Source organism: Amphibalanus amphitrite, unplaced genomic scaffold, assembly GCF_019059575.1.
Source record: "Amphibalanus amphitrite isolate SeventyFive unplaced genomic scaffold, NRLGWU_Aamphi_draft 000682F_arrow, whole genome shotgun sequence".
Classification (NCBI taxonomy): Eukaryota; Metazoa; Arthropoda; class Thecostraca; order Balanomorpha; family Balanidae; genus Amphibalanus; species Amphibalanus amphitrite.
In genome coordinates, this window is record NW_024882176.1 from 132601 (window position 1) to 146382 (window position 13782).

The 13782-nt window shown below is 53.9% G+C and overlaps 2 protein-coding genes across 3 annotated transcripts; one reads left to right on the forward strand and one right to left on the reverse strand.

Annotated features, from left to right (window-relative positions):
• Nucleotides 1-931: 931 nt before the first annotated feature.
• LOC122364552 lies at nucleotides 932-8475 on the forward strand. Of its 2 annotated transcripts, none has more exons than XM_043335047.1 (14): nucleotides 932-971; nucleotides 1698-1935; nucleotides 2442-2597; nucleotides 2991-3152; nucleotides 3428-3567; nucleotides 3748-3836; nucleotides 4299-4515; nucleotides 4906-5104; nucleotides 5477-5559; nucleotides 5873-6045; nucleotides 6344-6519; nucleotides 7063-7222; nucleotides 7659-7829; nucleotides 8215-8475. In XM_043335047.1, exons 2-14 carry the CDS (start codon nucleotides 1714-1716, stop codon nucleotides 8295-8297), a joined length of 2031 nt encoding a protein of 676 aa, XP_043190982.1. In that variant the 5' UTR covers nucleotides 932-971; nucleotides 1698-1713; the 3' UTR covers nucleotides 8298-8475. The 2 variants fall into 2 exon arrangements, with proteins under 2 accessions (XP_043190982.1, XP_043190983.1); XM_043335048.1 differs by having other exon boundaries at nucleotides 970-1026.
• A 793-nt stretch (nucleotides 8476-9268) lies between these two features.
• LOC122364550 (transcriptional activator hacA-like) lies at nucleotides 9269-11367 on the reverse strand. The gene is made up of 3 exons (XM_043335043.1): nucleotides 10766-11367; nucleotides 10382-10478; nucleotides 9269-9934 (listed from the first exon to the last, which is right to left on the reverse strand). The coding sequence occupies exons 1-3, from the start codon at nucleotides 11101-11103 to the stop codon at nucleotides 9269-9271; spliced, it is 1101 nt and encodes a 366-aa protein (XP_043190978.1). The 5' UTR covers nucleotides 11104-11367.
• Nucleotides 11368-13782: the final 2415 nt, after the last annotated feature.

A 13782-nucleotide genomic window follows, 5' to 3' on the forward strand; every position in this document is an offset into this window, starting at 1 on the left:
GCATATCGGCCATCAGGCGCCCCTTTTTGTCGCATGGAGCCTGCAACGCTATAAGCCCTCATGTGTTCGCGTTGGCGTTCGGAGGCTATCGCCTTCAAAGATGTCTCCATAAATGTTTCTTTTTCGTCCCACACACAGGCGCCCCTCTTTCGCATGCAGGCGCCCCTCTTCCGCATGGCGCGCTTCTCGAGTGGCTGCGCCCTCCTAGCCTTTATCGCCTGGCAAGATTATATTCGACAGGGTCGGCAGCATCTGCCTTTGTTTCAGATAAGGATGCCCTCCACTCTTCAGCATATCAAAAGATACTTTTCCCACGTCATTACCACCCTCTTCGTGTCACAAGTGCCTTTGTCAGTTGCGGTGTCGCACTGCTCAGCTTTATGATGGCTGCCGCACCTCTTAACTTCCTGCCTCCTCTACAGATTTTCGAGGCGCCCCTTTCCATAGCTTTAGGGTGCAGCTGCCCCCCTTGCCCCCCTGCTTCCGCCGCCACTGGGAAAAAGTGTTAAACACACCTCGAAGTGGACAATGTAGAAATAATTAGCAAGACCGGGTTCAAAAGTCGTGTCGATATACTCATAGGAAACCAAACCGATGAAATGCATAACACAGCGAAATGCAAGCGTTTTTATTTATAAGAGTTTGGACGGACTGAGAGTGAACTCAAGCGAGACATGTGCCGCCCCTAATTCCCCCCCCCTCCCCCCACCCGGCAGGCCGCAAACTATAGAAAATAGACATTGAATTAATCATAATGCGCTGTAATTAATCATATTGTTGCGTAGAAAACAAACAGTTTGAAACAAAACATTCGATATGTTCTTTCGGCGCCCGCAGTGGCGGCACGAGTAGTTATTTCGTGAGGGCATTTCTTACCTTGTTTGGCTTTGAACTCTGCGCTCTTGTCACAGTCACGGCGCAACTAAAAATCGCGGCTTTCAAAATTGAATTTGTTGGCTGCTACTAGCTGTGTAATTTTGATTTTGTTTTGTGGGAAAAGGATTTACAAAACAATAAAATAGATTTGTTGGTTGTTTTATACCTGAGCTGCAGATTAAGCCTAAGAAGTGTTCAACAAGCTATCTTTCTCATAAAAAATGGGCTCGCTGTGGGCGCGTCCCCCATGCCAGCGTGAAATTAGTTCTGGCAAATATACTAAAATTTTACCGCAAGCCTGTGAATTTATTCAATCTATATGTTTTGTGCCACCTACACAGTGGAAGTTTTTGTTTATCAGGTGTCAAATGGGTTTCTTATTTGTACGATTCTTATGCCAGTAATTGGTCACGGGTCAGTATAGAATCAAAATGGTATTTTGAGGCTGCACGTCAAGGCGGCAATATTGGAAATAGCCCGTTTTCTGGTCCTAGTGACAGTCTGGTCCAGATGAATTTGTTCTTTACAAATTTATGCTTTGGCACCTAGAATCTTCTGAATTTCCTAACCTCTATGATGAAAAACTGCTGCCTATGATAAACCTAAACATGCAGTAATAGCATTGAGAGTCACACATTTAATCAGTTATTTCATCTAATAGGCCAAACTCCTGTTTGTTCTAAAAGCCGGAGGGTTCTCAAGAAGCATCGAGTCCCGAGACCAAGACCGAAAGCAGTCCAAACAATGGCATGTGGCAGCTGTGGTTTGCAAACAACTCGAACCAGTAGACATGTTGCTAATATTATGTTGTTTTCCTACAGATTCATTCTGAGATAGATGAGTAACTGGAGGAACAACACTGGGGGTCGAAAGCCGCTGTCATTTGTGGCAGCCGCTCCTCCGCCCCCACCACCTCCTCCACCAATCCCAGATGATGATGATGTCTGGGGTGAGGAACTGCCGGAAGATGCTCTTGAGGAGGCGATGCTGCTGGAGTCGCAACATCTTGCCAGGCCACTGACTGAGGACCATGTCCCAGCCCCATCAACACACAGCAAGGTATGCTAAGACCTCTGAAGGCATGGTCTGGTGAAGGTTGAGCTGAGGTCAAAGTGATGATTTAGCAAGGACGCCTGTTCTCAAAACATGCCATTGGTCTGGTTTTTAATGATATGCTTGAAGTTAATGTCCTTAGCAGCCAGCATTCTAAATAATAATTTCAAATGAATGGATTTGTTATGCTAAGCACCAAACTAAACGACCTATTCACGTTGAGCAGAGTTTGTTGTGGAGGTCCTGATGGTCACTAACTGAACCAGAAGCTCCGAGAATGCTACAATTTAGAGTCGAATGTTTTGTTGGAAACAGCGCACCTGGCTCACAGACTTCATGTGACCTATAATGGGCCACTGTCACTGACAGCAGGATAGATAGTCAGAAGACAGTTGCAATGAACCGAGCTCTCAACTGACCGATCCCCCAGACAGTCTGTCCCCTAAGCCGTTACTTTGGCTCGTTATGCGCGTGCCCACTGGTCTGACATTGCCGTTTGCGCTCGGGGACAGCGGCAGCCGCCGGTGGCGGCGCCCAGCACCGTCCGCGTGCCGCCGCCGGAGCCCGCGGCGCCGCTGTCTGAACTGCAGCAGCTGCGGCGCGACCACCAGGCACTCAGCGATCAGCTGCGCGCTGCAAAGGCCGACAAGTACACCCAGCAGGGGCAGGTGAGCCGCAGTTTGTTATAACCAGGCCTGTGGAGTCGATGGATCCGACTCTGAATCTGGATCTGACTCTGGCTTCCAAATATTGACTCCCAACTCCAAATTGGACGGAACTGTCGACTCTGACGGACTCCAACTCTGCCTTCGTAACCCTAACAGCCAGGTCTGCGGGTCGATGGATTTTCGGCAACTCCAACCCCGACTCTGGCTTCCCAGATTGACTCCGATTCCGAATCCAGTCAGAACTGTCGACCCCGATCGACTATTATCATGAAACTGATAGTATGGCCCTCAGTCAACTAATAAAGATTTGCCTGTTAGGCTCACCCTACCGTCATGCCTGTTGCACGTTGTCTTTGTGTCTATTTACGGGATGTGTTCTGTGCCGTTGGCCAGGTGTCTGTTCTGCGGGAGGAGCTGACACGGCGCTGTCGGGAGCTGGAGAACTGTCGCCTGGAGAGCTCGCGCCAGCTGCAGGAGCAGCACTCCTGTCTGGAGCAGAGCACGGCGGCGCTCAACAAGGAACTGGAGACGCTCCGCACAGAGCTCCAGTTCAAGGTCGGCACAGTGCAGCGATGAAGGACAATCTAGTCGTAGATGTAGCTGTATTTAGGGTCTTGGATGTAGCGATGAGCGTCGGTTAGAAATTGACAACTGATTCTGGCTTCCCAGTTCCCAGAGTCCGTGTTTGTGTTTGTTTAGTTTTCCTTCATACTCACCAACTGCATCATTGCCCTGCAATGCAGATTTGTTTGTAGCGTGTGCCCGGACGTCACGATCCTACCTTCTCGATGCCGTTGTCGCGACTACTGACGGGCCGGTGTTGTCCACAGAGCCACGAGCTTGCCGAGGTCACCCGCCAGTATCGGGCTCTGCGCGACTCGCCCGGACGCGCTGCCAGTCCGCCGCGGAAGGCGCCGCGACTCGACTCCGCCGACCAGTCGTTCGCCGCCGCTCGCCGCTTCGTCACCAGGTCAGACTACTCGTCTGGGTCATCCCCCTACTGGGGTGGCTCTGTTTTAGATTACTCATTCGACTATGAAGCGCTGCCGTTCGTATGTCTTAGCATATGCTTAACATTTCTGGAACATTTTTTTCGCTGCGGGACATTTTAATGTATTCTCGAAAATGGTTGTGTACTTTTTCTTTTCAGCTCGGAGTTTCGCCGACCGGAGAAGTTTGCAGCGCGGACCGAGACGTCTGGCACTCAGACGGATCCGGACCCTGAGGAGTCGCAGCCAGGTACGAACACAGCTAAGGACGCAATACCTATCGCTATCAGCGTATGGGAGTAACTGCTTTCCTTTGGAAACAGCTGTCGAAGTGTGGGCTCTGCTGGCGGCGGATGGGTGTTACTGTCGATATGCAGTTGAAATTACCGAGAAGACGCGGGCTGAAGAGCGTTGTGCTCAGTGTTTAGGTACCTAGCTAGCGATCACCGGTCGATGATGCGTCATTTGGCGTCGATGCAGTGAAGAGAGACTAGGTGCGTAGGCTGGTTTGGCGACTGGTTTGCCGTGTCTCCGTGTGTGTGTATAGATGATGACGGTCTGTGTCCCCGTACAGACGGTGACGAGGTGGCCGTGTCTCCGTGTATGTGTATAGATGGTGACTGTATCTCCATCTCCGTACAGACGATGACGATGTGGCCGTCTCTCTCTGTGTGTATAGATGGTGACTGTATCTCCTTCTCTCTCCACACAGACGGTGACGAGGTGGCCGCCCACCAGCTGGTGCTGTCCGTGCTGCGGGCCTGCGCCGACTGCCGCTGGCTCGACGGCGCCGCTCTCTCTGAGCTGGCCGACCCGGACCCGCAGCGGGCCAGTGGCGCGGCCCACCGGCTGGCCGCCGCCGCCACCGGCCGGCTCGCCGCGTTCTCAGACAGCGTGGAGCGGCTGCGGGCGACCCGGGCTGACGACAGGTGTGATGGAGAGCCGGGGGCTGTTGGTCCTAACTCCTAACGGTCATATTGGTCAAACGGATATTGCGGATAACGGTCAAGTTGGTGTGAATTAGAAAAGCGGGGTTGAAATACGACATGAAATGATGACCTTAGAACTCGGAATATATTGGAATCCGGGTGGTAATTAGGACTGGGAGTTGGCCATAATTCAGACCTTTTCTAGTAGTCCACTGAAGTGTCTCAGCTGCAGATCACGGAGCTTCCCTTTTGGACGATCTAAAAGCTGCTGTGTTGGGCTCGGCTGACTCGATTAGCATAATGCTGATGGGAGCCGTGAGTGAGCCTTCCATGACATTATGACACCTCTCACTGTCCTGACATATTTGCTGTCTGTTTGTGCTTTGCCAGGCAGGTGTGCACGCTGGGCTCTGGCCGGCGTCGGACGGCGGCCCGCCAGGCTCTCCAGCAGGAGGAGACGGCCGCCGTGGCTGCGCTGACCGCCCTCAGACGGCTGGCCGAGTGGTCGGCGCCGCTGGCAGCGCGGCTGGCCGCTGACCGGCCGCTGACCGAGCTGCTGCCGCGACTGCTGCGGCCCGCCATCGCCCAGGTGAGTTCCCTCAGTCTGCTGCGTCCCGCCATCGCCCAGGTCAGTACCCACCATTCCTTGGTTCAGTACCCGTCATCGCCCAGGTCAGTACCCGTCAGGCGTCATATTCGCCCAACTTAGTACCAGTCATTGCCTAGATCAGTAGTACTCGGCTTCGTAATCGCCTAGTTCAGTTATCTTATCAAGCATATGCGAATGGTTTCACGGATGGTTTCTGTTAGTTTTTATGATTAAACAATGCATTGTAAGCCATTCATCTTTGGTATCGTGAAAGAACCACTAAAAACTAGTTTTTTATGTGTATTGTGCATTCTGGTTAAAGTAGCTGTTTTCGTTGCATTGTCGACTGATAAATGTCGCGATGTTTTCCAGGGTGAAGTGACGAATGCCCACATTATGGAGCACACCGCCGTCCTGCTGGCGACGATGGCCGGCGACACCCTCCCGGACGAACTGTACGTATTCCAATGGAAGGACTGACGCTGTGAACCAAGTCTCGCCATTCACTGATTTCAAACGCCGCATAACTAGGTATGGCATCTATTTGAATGGTTTCCGTCTTCATAACTTTTTTTTCGAACGGTCTAGTGTGCATTCCGGCGTAGGCGTTTATTGCTTGTTTCCGTATTTCATTTTATTGCTGGTACCTACTTTTACTTGCGTTGTTGTTTGCAGCCGTATACGTTGAATTTTTCATATGCACTATCTTATTCCAATGACCAGGCTCTGACCTCATGCACTGAATAATCGCCCTCTCTGTCCCCGCAGATTCCAGGCTCTCTGTCCCGTCGTGCACGAGGTGTTTAACACCAAGCCGCCGTCCCGGCTGTTATTGGCTCTGCTGGAGCTGCTGATCAGTGCGGCCGGCACAGGGCAGATAGCGGGCCTCTGGTGCCGCGCCGCCCCGCCCCCGGCCGAGCCCCCCGCCCGGAAACACACAGGTAACAACGGCGTGGGAACGCGCGGTGACGTAGGAGCGTAAACGGTGGCGTAGGTGTTAACATTTTTTGGAACCACTTCGAAACATTTCTAGTGTGATAATTTAAAATCTCAGCAGCTGCGCAGTACCAGTTTCACGGTGAACTTTATTTTTGCGTCGACAAGCTCGGCACTGAGCACACCACCATGTGGGCAAGTCAGCAGACCGGTGGGTAATGCGTGGCATCGCAGCGAAATGTATTGCGATTTGCGATGTCCCGGCGCGGCCCTCCCTGTAACCTACCTAACCTCTGCGCGCAGGCACGTGTCTGATGAAGAAGCTGAACATCCTCTGCTGCGAGCGGGGCGCGCCGTCCGATCCTCCGTCCCCGTCCAGCTACCGACTGCCTGCGAGTCACAGTCGCCACGGGCCGCAGAGGCAGCCGCTGACCACCGGACGGGCTGACCTGAGCTCGCAGCAGGGTAAACGGTGGAAGGTCAGTCGTGGGACCCGGACGGGAAAGTGGGTACGGTACCAGTAGCGGCGGAACACCTTCAATTAAGGGGGCACCACCGACTTTTGGTCCCATTCTTTCCATGCAACGCCCATAGGGTTAATGTTAAAATGCCAAAATCAAAGGGGGCACAGTGCCCCGGACGGTGCCCTCCCCGTTCCGCCGCCTATGTACGGTACGGTCACGCGCGGTCACATTGTAATGGTTTGAGGATAGAATGTTTTGTGGAAAATATACAGGAAGTTAGGTGGTAATCGCTGAATCACAAGCATTACCTATTGGCACTGAATACCTGACAAGCGTCGGGTATAACTAATTAGTCCAATGACAGATATTACCTAGCTACAGTCGACGCGTTTAATTAGGGACGTGCATTTTTACCATGCTTCTGTGTAATGCCTGATCGCACGGTGTAACAGTAAACTAGCCAGCGGGGGTCACCTCACCGTTCCTCTCCAGCCCTCGCTGCCCATGACGCTATCGACAGTAGCTAACACAGCCGTGTGTTTATGTCTGTGTCCGCAGCTGTCGGCGGCCGGCGGCGCCTGCGACGCCCGCTGGCTGCGGCTGGTCGGCCTGCTGGTGTGGCGGCCGGCCGCACTGCCCCCGCAGGCGTGCTGCCGCGCCCACCTCACCCTATTAGTGGTGCAGCTGCTGCACGCAGCCGTACGGCACTGGCAGCACGGTTAGTGACAGAGGAGGGGCACGGTCGGTGACGGGGGGGAACACGGTCAGTAGCAGGGGGAGTGTCTCTTCGGTAACATTCGATAACACGTTCACTTCGCGGTGGCCGCATTGCACCGTTTGAAGTCATTTTCTCGATATTTCCTCAAGTCATAATGATAAAAAGAAAGCGACGAGATCCGTCCCAGTTATGGTAGATCCCAATGTCCATTCCTGTGTGGAGTGAGCAGTATCATTTCTGAGCCGAATCCCAAACTAGATCCCAATGTCCATTCCTGTGTGGAGTGAGCAGTATCATTTCTGAGCCGAATCCCAAACTGTCTGTGTTGTGGTGATCAGTGACCTGACCCACGCCGTCACCCGCGCCCAGGCGGCGCAGGTGTGCCGTATGGTAGCATGTGACCAATGATCTTATCCGTGTTACGGTACTCGCCCAGGCGGCGCCGATGAGCCGTCAGCCGTGTTGCTCCTGCTCTCCGCCCTCCACCGGCTGGCCGACCTGGACGCCGAGTTCTCCGTGTCCGTCTCCCGCGAGCGGCTCCGCTACCTGGTTACCATGGAAACGCTGGGCCGCTGCTGGAGGGAGATGCGACTCACCGCCCAGCACGGTAAGAAAGCTGGGAGGGTGGGTGTAACGGGAATTAAGGTGGTGGGTCTGAGAAAGGGGAGATGGATGTTGAACTGAAGGACATAGAGGGTCTTAGGATGGGGCGGCAGGCGAGTACGGCAAAACTAACCCTGTCACGCCGTGGCGCTTCGATAGAATCAGGGATTTTATTACAGGGTTAATATACCGCCAGTGTTTGTTTCGTTTTGTTATTCATACGCATTTGTTTATTTGGCTGTTGTGTTCGGGTTTTCCTGTCAATGCAGTGGACTGGGTACCTATATTTGGCTTGTCGGGACTCGGTATGCACTGTAGTCATGTATTTTGTCTCGTCGTTGTTATGTTTCACCGGTTCTCCTGACACCGTTACGTTATTGTGTCGCCAGTGGGGGTGCTCCAGGAGCTGTACAAGTTCCAGCCGGGCACGTTCGAGGGAGCGGGCCTCCTGGAGCTATCACGGTCCGACTAGTCAGCCGACATCCGGCCCTCGTCTCCACTGGCGGCGGTGAGGTGCGACATTATGGTGTCGCCAGTGTTCGTTGTTGTAAGTCGGTCATCATCATCATCCAATGGACGATGTAATTCATCTCATTTTGTTATAATATCGCACAGGGTATTGTGCGCAAATAAATATCATGGATACGTGAGCATGCGACTTAGTGTTGATCAATGCGACGTCGTACACAACTATTTCCATCCGTGATTTAAAAACGTTTGAAGTTAGTTCAACTGAGGCCTTCACTCGCTCGAGAGTCGAGAGCATTCGTTCAACACTTGCGAGGACCCGGATTATAGCTTCAGTAGCCCACCGCTATTTGTATCAAACGATCTGCATGATAATTGCGTGACCCTGCCAATCTGCTACCGGGTTCGTTGCACTCGTCCAGGCCTTTCATATTCCGTCGATATGTAACATGTTGACACGGTTAACCTGACCCGACATTCAACTGTTAAATCAGTCCCCAAATTTACGCGATAAGGAGCTTTCGTCATTCCAACTCTTAAATTTGCTTGAGAATCTGAGGAACAGCAGAGAATCTCCTTTCATCCGTCGCTCATTTCAGTGCACGGCATTCAACTGACTGGCCCTTTCCAGGAGAATGCACGCGTGATCTAACAGTTTCGGTGCTTATTCTCATTCACTACAGCCTACCCCGCCGTCCGTCCCGTCGCATAGTTACATTCCATCACGTCCACTTTCTTATCTCGTCCGTTTTCCTCTCAGACGCGTTCGTTGTGCACATTCTCATGTATTGGTCAGCCCGGACTCGCCCCAGGGCCCGAACATTTACAGCCAAAACCGACAGTCAGGTCACTTCACAAGGAACGCTGTCGTAAATATGTACGGCAGGGAATATTTCCTTTACACCCAGCTCGGTTATAATATTTTCAAAGTAACGTCGCATCATATGAACAAGGATAAATAAATCAATTCTATATCTACAACACCAACTGGGGGAACAGCAGAAGCTGGTCGTCCAGCTGAGCGTCGAGGGGCTCGTCGTCGAAGATGGACCAGGGTGTCGGGGAGTGTTGGTCCTCCATCTTGCAGAGGTCGTCCATGTGGGGTTTCACGTCCAGTTCGAGCGACTCGGGGGCGGGGACGCGCGGCGAGCCGGGCACGGCGCCGTCCGAGCTGCTCGCCGGAGAGTCGGGCGAGTCGGGCGAGTCGGACTCCTCGAGCAGTGCGAGCAGCGCCTGCGCCGGGTCCTCGGTCACCGTATCATGGCTGGGCTCCAGCTCTTCTGCTGCGGTCCCCACCAGAGCAGCGCCGGCGGCGGACGCGTCCCCTCGCGCCGGCTCTTCGCCGCCGAATATCGAGCGACTGATGAGCTCGAGCAGATCAGCGTGTTGGTCACTGTCGCTGCCAGTGCCACCTGGAAGCCTGCCCAGCTGAGCAGGCTGAGAGCCAGCAGCCCGCCACCGCCCTCCCCGACTCCTGTCCCTTCTGCTGAGGGCCACTAATGAGTGCTGCAGACTCAACGGAGGGGGGGTGGGGGCGGCCGCGCCGGCCGGTTCCAGCCGCTGCAGTAGCAGCGCGTTCTGCTGGCTCAGCAGCTCGTTCTGCTTCTGCAGGAAGGCGTTTTGTTGGAGTAGCTTGTCGTTCTGCCGGGAGGAGAGCGGGCGAGTTAGAACGGGAATCGGCAGAGGGGACGGCAAACAGCCACTGCGTCCCGGCCCGCATGTAAAGCGATAGCCCTTACAATCAGGCACCAGTATGTAAATCACGTAGCAAGTCCGCAATTCCTGCTGACGAGCGACTTGTCAGTGCTGACCTAAGCAATGATTAGGTCGTGCGGATCGATACAACACGACACGAGATAACGAGATAAAGAGTTCGCGACTTTCTGCACGACGGACACTGAAACGCGCTCCCCAAACAATCACGTTAAAAATTGCCGTCGAGCAAAGCAACGGGAATGGGTGAAAAACTCTCCTTACCAATGCCAGTTAATCCCCGCGGCATGGTGTACTGTATTTACCTACCGCGCCAGCCGACCCCCCTCCCCCCCCCCCCCGCGTGCGGTACCGGAGAGGGCGCCCGGTGCTCACCTGACGCTCCAGACTGGTGACTCTGCTCTCCAGCAGGTCCATCTGCAGCTTCTTACGGTCCCGGGCCGTCTGAGCTGCTACTCGGTTCTTCAGTTTTCTGTAGAGAGAAACCGTAGTCATTAATATTGCACACCATATGGTCCACCAACGACCATATGGTGTGCAAGGGTGGTTACATAACGCAGGCGACACGCTATCGGTGGATTAAAGCTCCTGCATAATCTTTGTGACGTCACTGTTCGGTGTTTGCAGAATCTGCAGCTGACTGCAACAGGCATAAGGTTCAAATCCAGGGAAAACATGCAGCTATATGGTTGCCGGAAATTACTGATAATTTGAATTGACGTTACTGCAGCGCTGGGCGTTAACCGCCCGCGTACTCACCTCCTCTGGTTTTTCTGGTCGGCGGTGAGGTGGTCGAGCCTCTGCCGTTTCTTCGGCGGGCTCGGCATGATCCCCGACAGCGCCGGGGTGGTGGTGGTGGTGGTGACGGCATTCTCCGCCGGTCTGCTGGTGTACACCCGCTTCAGCACGGTCCGCACAACGGCCGGCGACACGGTGGTGGTCGGCGTGGCCTGCAGCACCCGGGTCTGCGGGCCGCGGCCGGCCGACGACGGCGGCGAGCCCACCGTCACCACCCGGACCGTGCGCGGCGCGCCGGCCAGCGCCGACGCCTTCGAGACACCGTGGTTGGCCGGCGTGATGATGATCTTTGTTGTCATGACGCTAGCTGCCCGCGCTGCGCAGGCTCACAGTGGACTGACCCCTCTGCTCCGCCTCTCGACTGTCCGCTCTCTACTCCTCTGCACCATGCCGCGGCGGCCGACCTGCGCTCCCGGAGCCTGCGGTCACACTGCGGCCGAGCGGCGGCTGGCGCAACACCGGCGTGTCGCTCTCCGATTGGTCGGCCGGCCGCTGACGTCAACGCCGCCAGCGCCGGCCGCCGTGGAGCCCGCCGATTGGTCGCCGCCGGCGTCGTCAGCAAAGTCCCGGATGTATGGTGCGTCATCGAGCGTCAGCCGTCATCGTCGGAGCGCCGCAGGTCTCCAAAACAAAACATCACCACTGCTACTGGGCGGGGCCCAAACATTGGCAAATGGCACGGGTCCGTGCGAAAATTGTTCCACTTCCAGTATGTCCTCAAACCAGCGTTCCCGACAAAGCACAATCGCCTGTTTCCCGCATATACTGCGACCAATGACCTGCTGTTTGTTTACATTTGATGACCCCGTCTCCCTTCCCACGTGTTCGGCTCTCAGGCTTCCGACGGGGATACCCCGCGACCTTTTATCAGTGCGCGCGTTCAGGCTAGGCCACATTCGAATCGTTCGGAACGGCAGAAGGTTTCTGGGATAGATATGTCGAACGCTCGCTCCAATGAGCCTGTTCTCGAAATTTCCCGAGCCGGGTTTACCGGGCCGAGCGCCCGGTGTACATACCAGCGATTGATAAACGTCCGGCGCGGGGCTGTCCGACCTAAACACTCAACTGTGACCACATTTACATTAATGTTATCAAAACATAGGACATCAGCTGCTCGTGCTGGCACTGATGAGTGATGACTACATCCAACTAAATCAATACCCTGGCCATTTGGCCTTGGCATGATCGATTAACTCCCAGCGTAGCTAACACATTTGCCGTACCAGCAAAGTTTTGACAGGCCGGCCCAACACCGCATATCTTCAGGAATCCCCTCCCACTGCGTATGCTCCCTGTTTTCCGGGCCGGTTGGCCGCCGACCACAATACAAACATATGGGGCACTGGCCAGGGTTTCTCCCAAGAGATAACAGTTCAGTGTGACAATAAGGATGACCAGAGGGTGGCCTTAATGCCGCGTTAACGCCATGCCACAGTCCCCTAGCCAGTGCTCTTCAGTTCACTTCGCAGTCGTATGCTGTGGTCCAGTCTAATTCATACATGTTATATGTATGTAAAAGATGACATAGCTATGTCAGCGCGCCTTGAAACAAAATTAAATTTTCGATGGGTAAATCTTTATGGCTCACCCTGCATACCAACAGAGCTCATACACAGAATTTATACCTGCCGCGGCGTTTTAACATAACCTGTCGCGTAAACAGTCCTATTCGGACAAATCCACATGACGCCGTCGTATCTTACTTCAGTAACTCTCCAAGAGTTAGATATTTGTGCGATGATTCAGCAAATAATCCAATCAATAGCAAATGAAAACTAAAGAAAAACAATGAAGCATAAGGTGGACATTCTATTCAATTCACGTTCACAACAGAGCGGTAGCGGCGACGGTAACTAGCACAGCCTATGGACTCGGGCGGGCGCGCGGTGTGTGTTAGGTATACTCTCTCTCTCTCTCTCAGCGCGGATCGTGCGGCAGTTTGAAGCCGACCATGGCGGCCGTGTCTGCCGTGGTGCGCTCGCCGCCGCCCTTGTAGGTCTGCAGCAGCAGCTGGTGCCGCCGCCGGCTCGACAGATAGCTGTGGTAGAGGGCGCCCAGGTGGGCCAGCTCGTCCCGCGCGCGGCAGTGCTCCTCGCCAGTCACCTGAAAACGGCGCCAAACTCGGTCAGTGACTCAGCTTTCAACGTTACTGATCACGGCGAACTTTTGCCCACGCTTTTTTAAACTTAACAATTGCAACACCGATATCCAATACTGGACAAATCAATGCAAGTAGCACCGAGAAACCTTCCATCGTCACATCTCGGCCCACAGCTATTGATATGAACGCAGGGCGTGACGTTTTGACGTACCTACGTTATGTGAAGTGAAATATCCCTCAACGCGCTTCGACAGGTCGAGAAAGAAAACAGCCAGACTGCTTCAGATGGCGCTCACAGGCCACGGCTCAGCTATGCTCCAGTGTCACCATTAATTACTTGACGCTGGTGCTGTTTTGGTCGCCGTTTTTTATCAGCTGGCTGCCAGCTTCTTGGCATTTATCGGCTTCTCACTGGTCGATTTCACGTGGTCTGTGCGGTTCACTAATGAAAGGCTAATAAACGCCAGCGCGGAACTTCCATACATGGCAAAACCGGCAGCATACTGATGAAAAACGGCACCGAATAGCGCTCCTATTGTAATGTTCCAGTATGACCAATGGTAAGCCATGTGCTCCGGAATGACCACCGGTAACCCATGTGCTCCGGAATGACCACCGGTAAACCGTGTGCTCCGGAATGACCACCGGTAACCCATGTGCTCCGGAATGACCACCGGTAACCCATGAGCTCCGGAATGACCACCGGTAAACCGTATGTTCCAGTATGGTCACCAGTTAACCGAGTGCTCCAGTATGATTTCCGGTTAGCTATGCGTTGCAGCGGTCAAGAACACCTCAAATGATCTAACCGAAGCCCCACATACTGATGAGTGACGATCCTCTTTATAGAGGATATGTTTGATATGTTCATAAATAA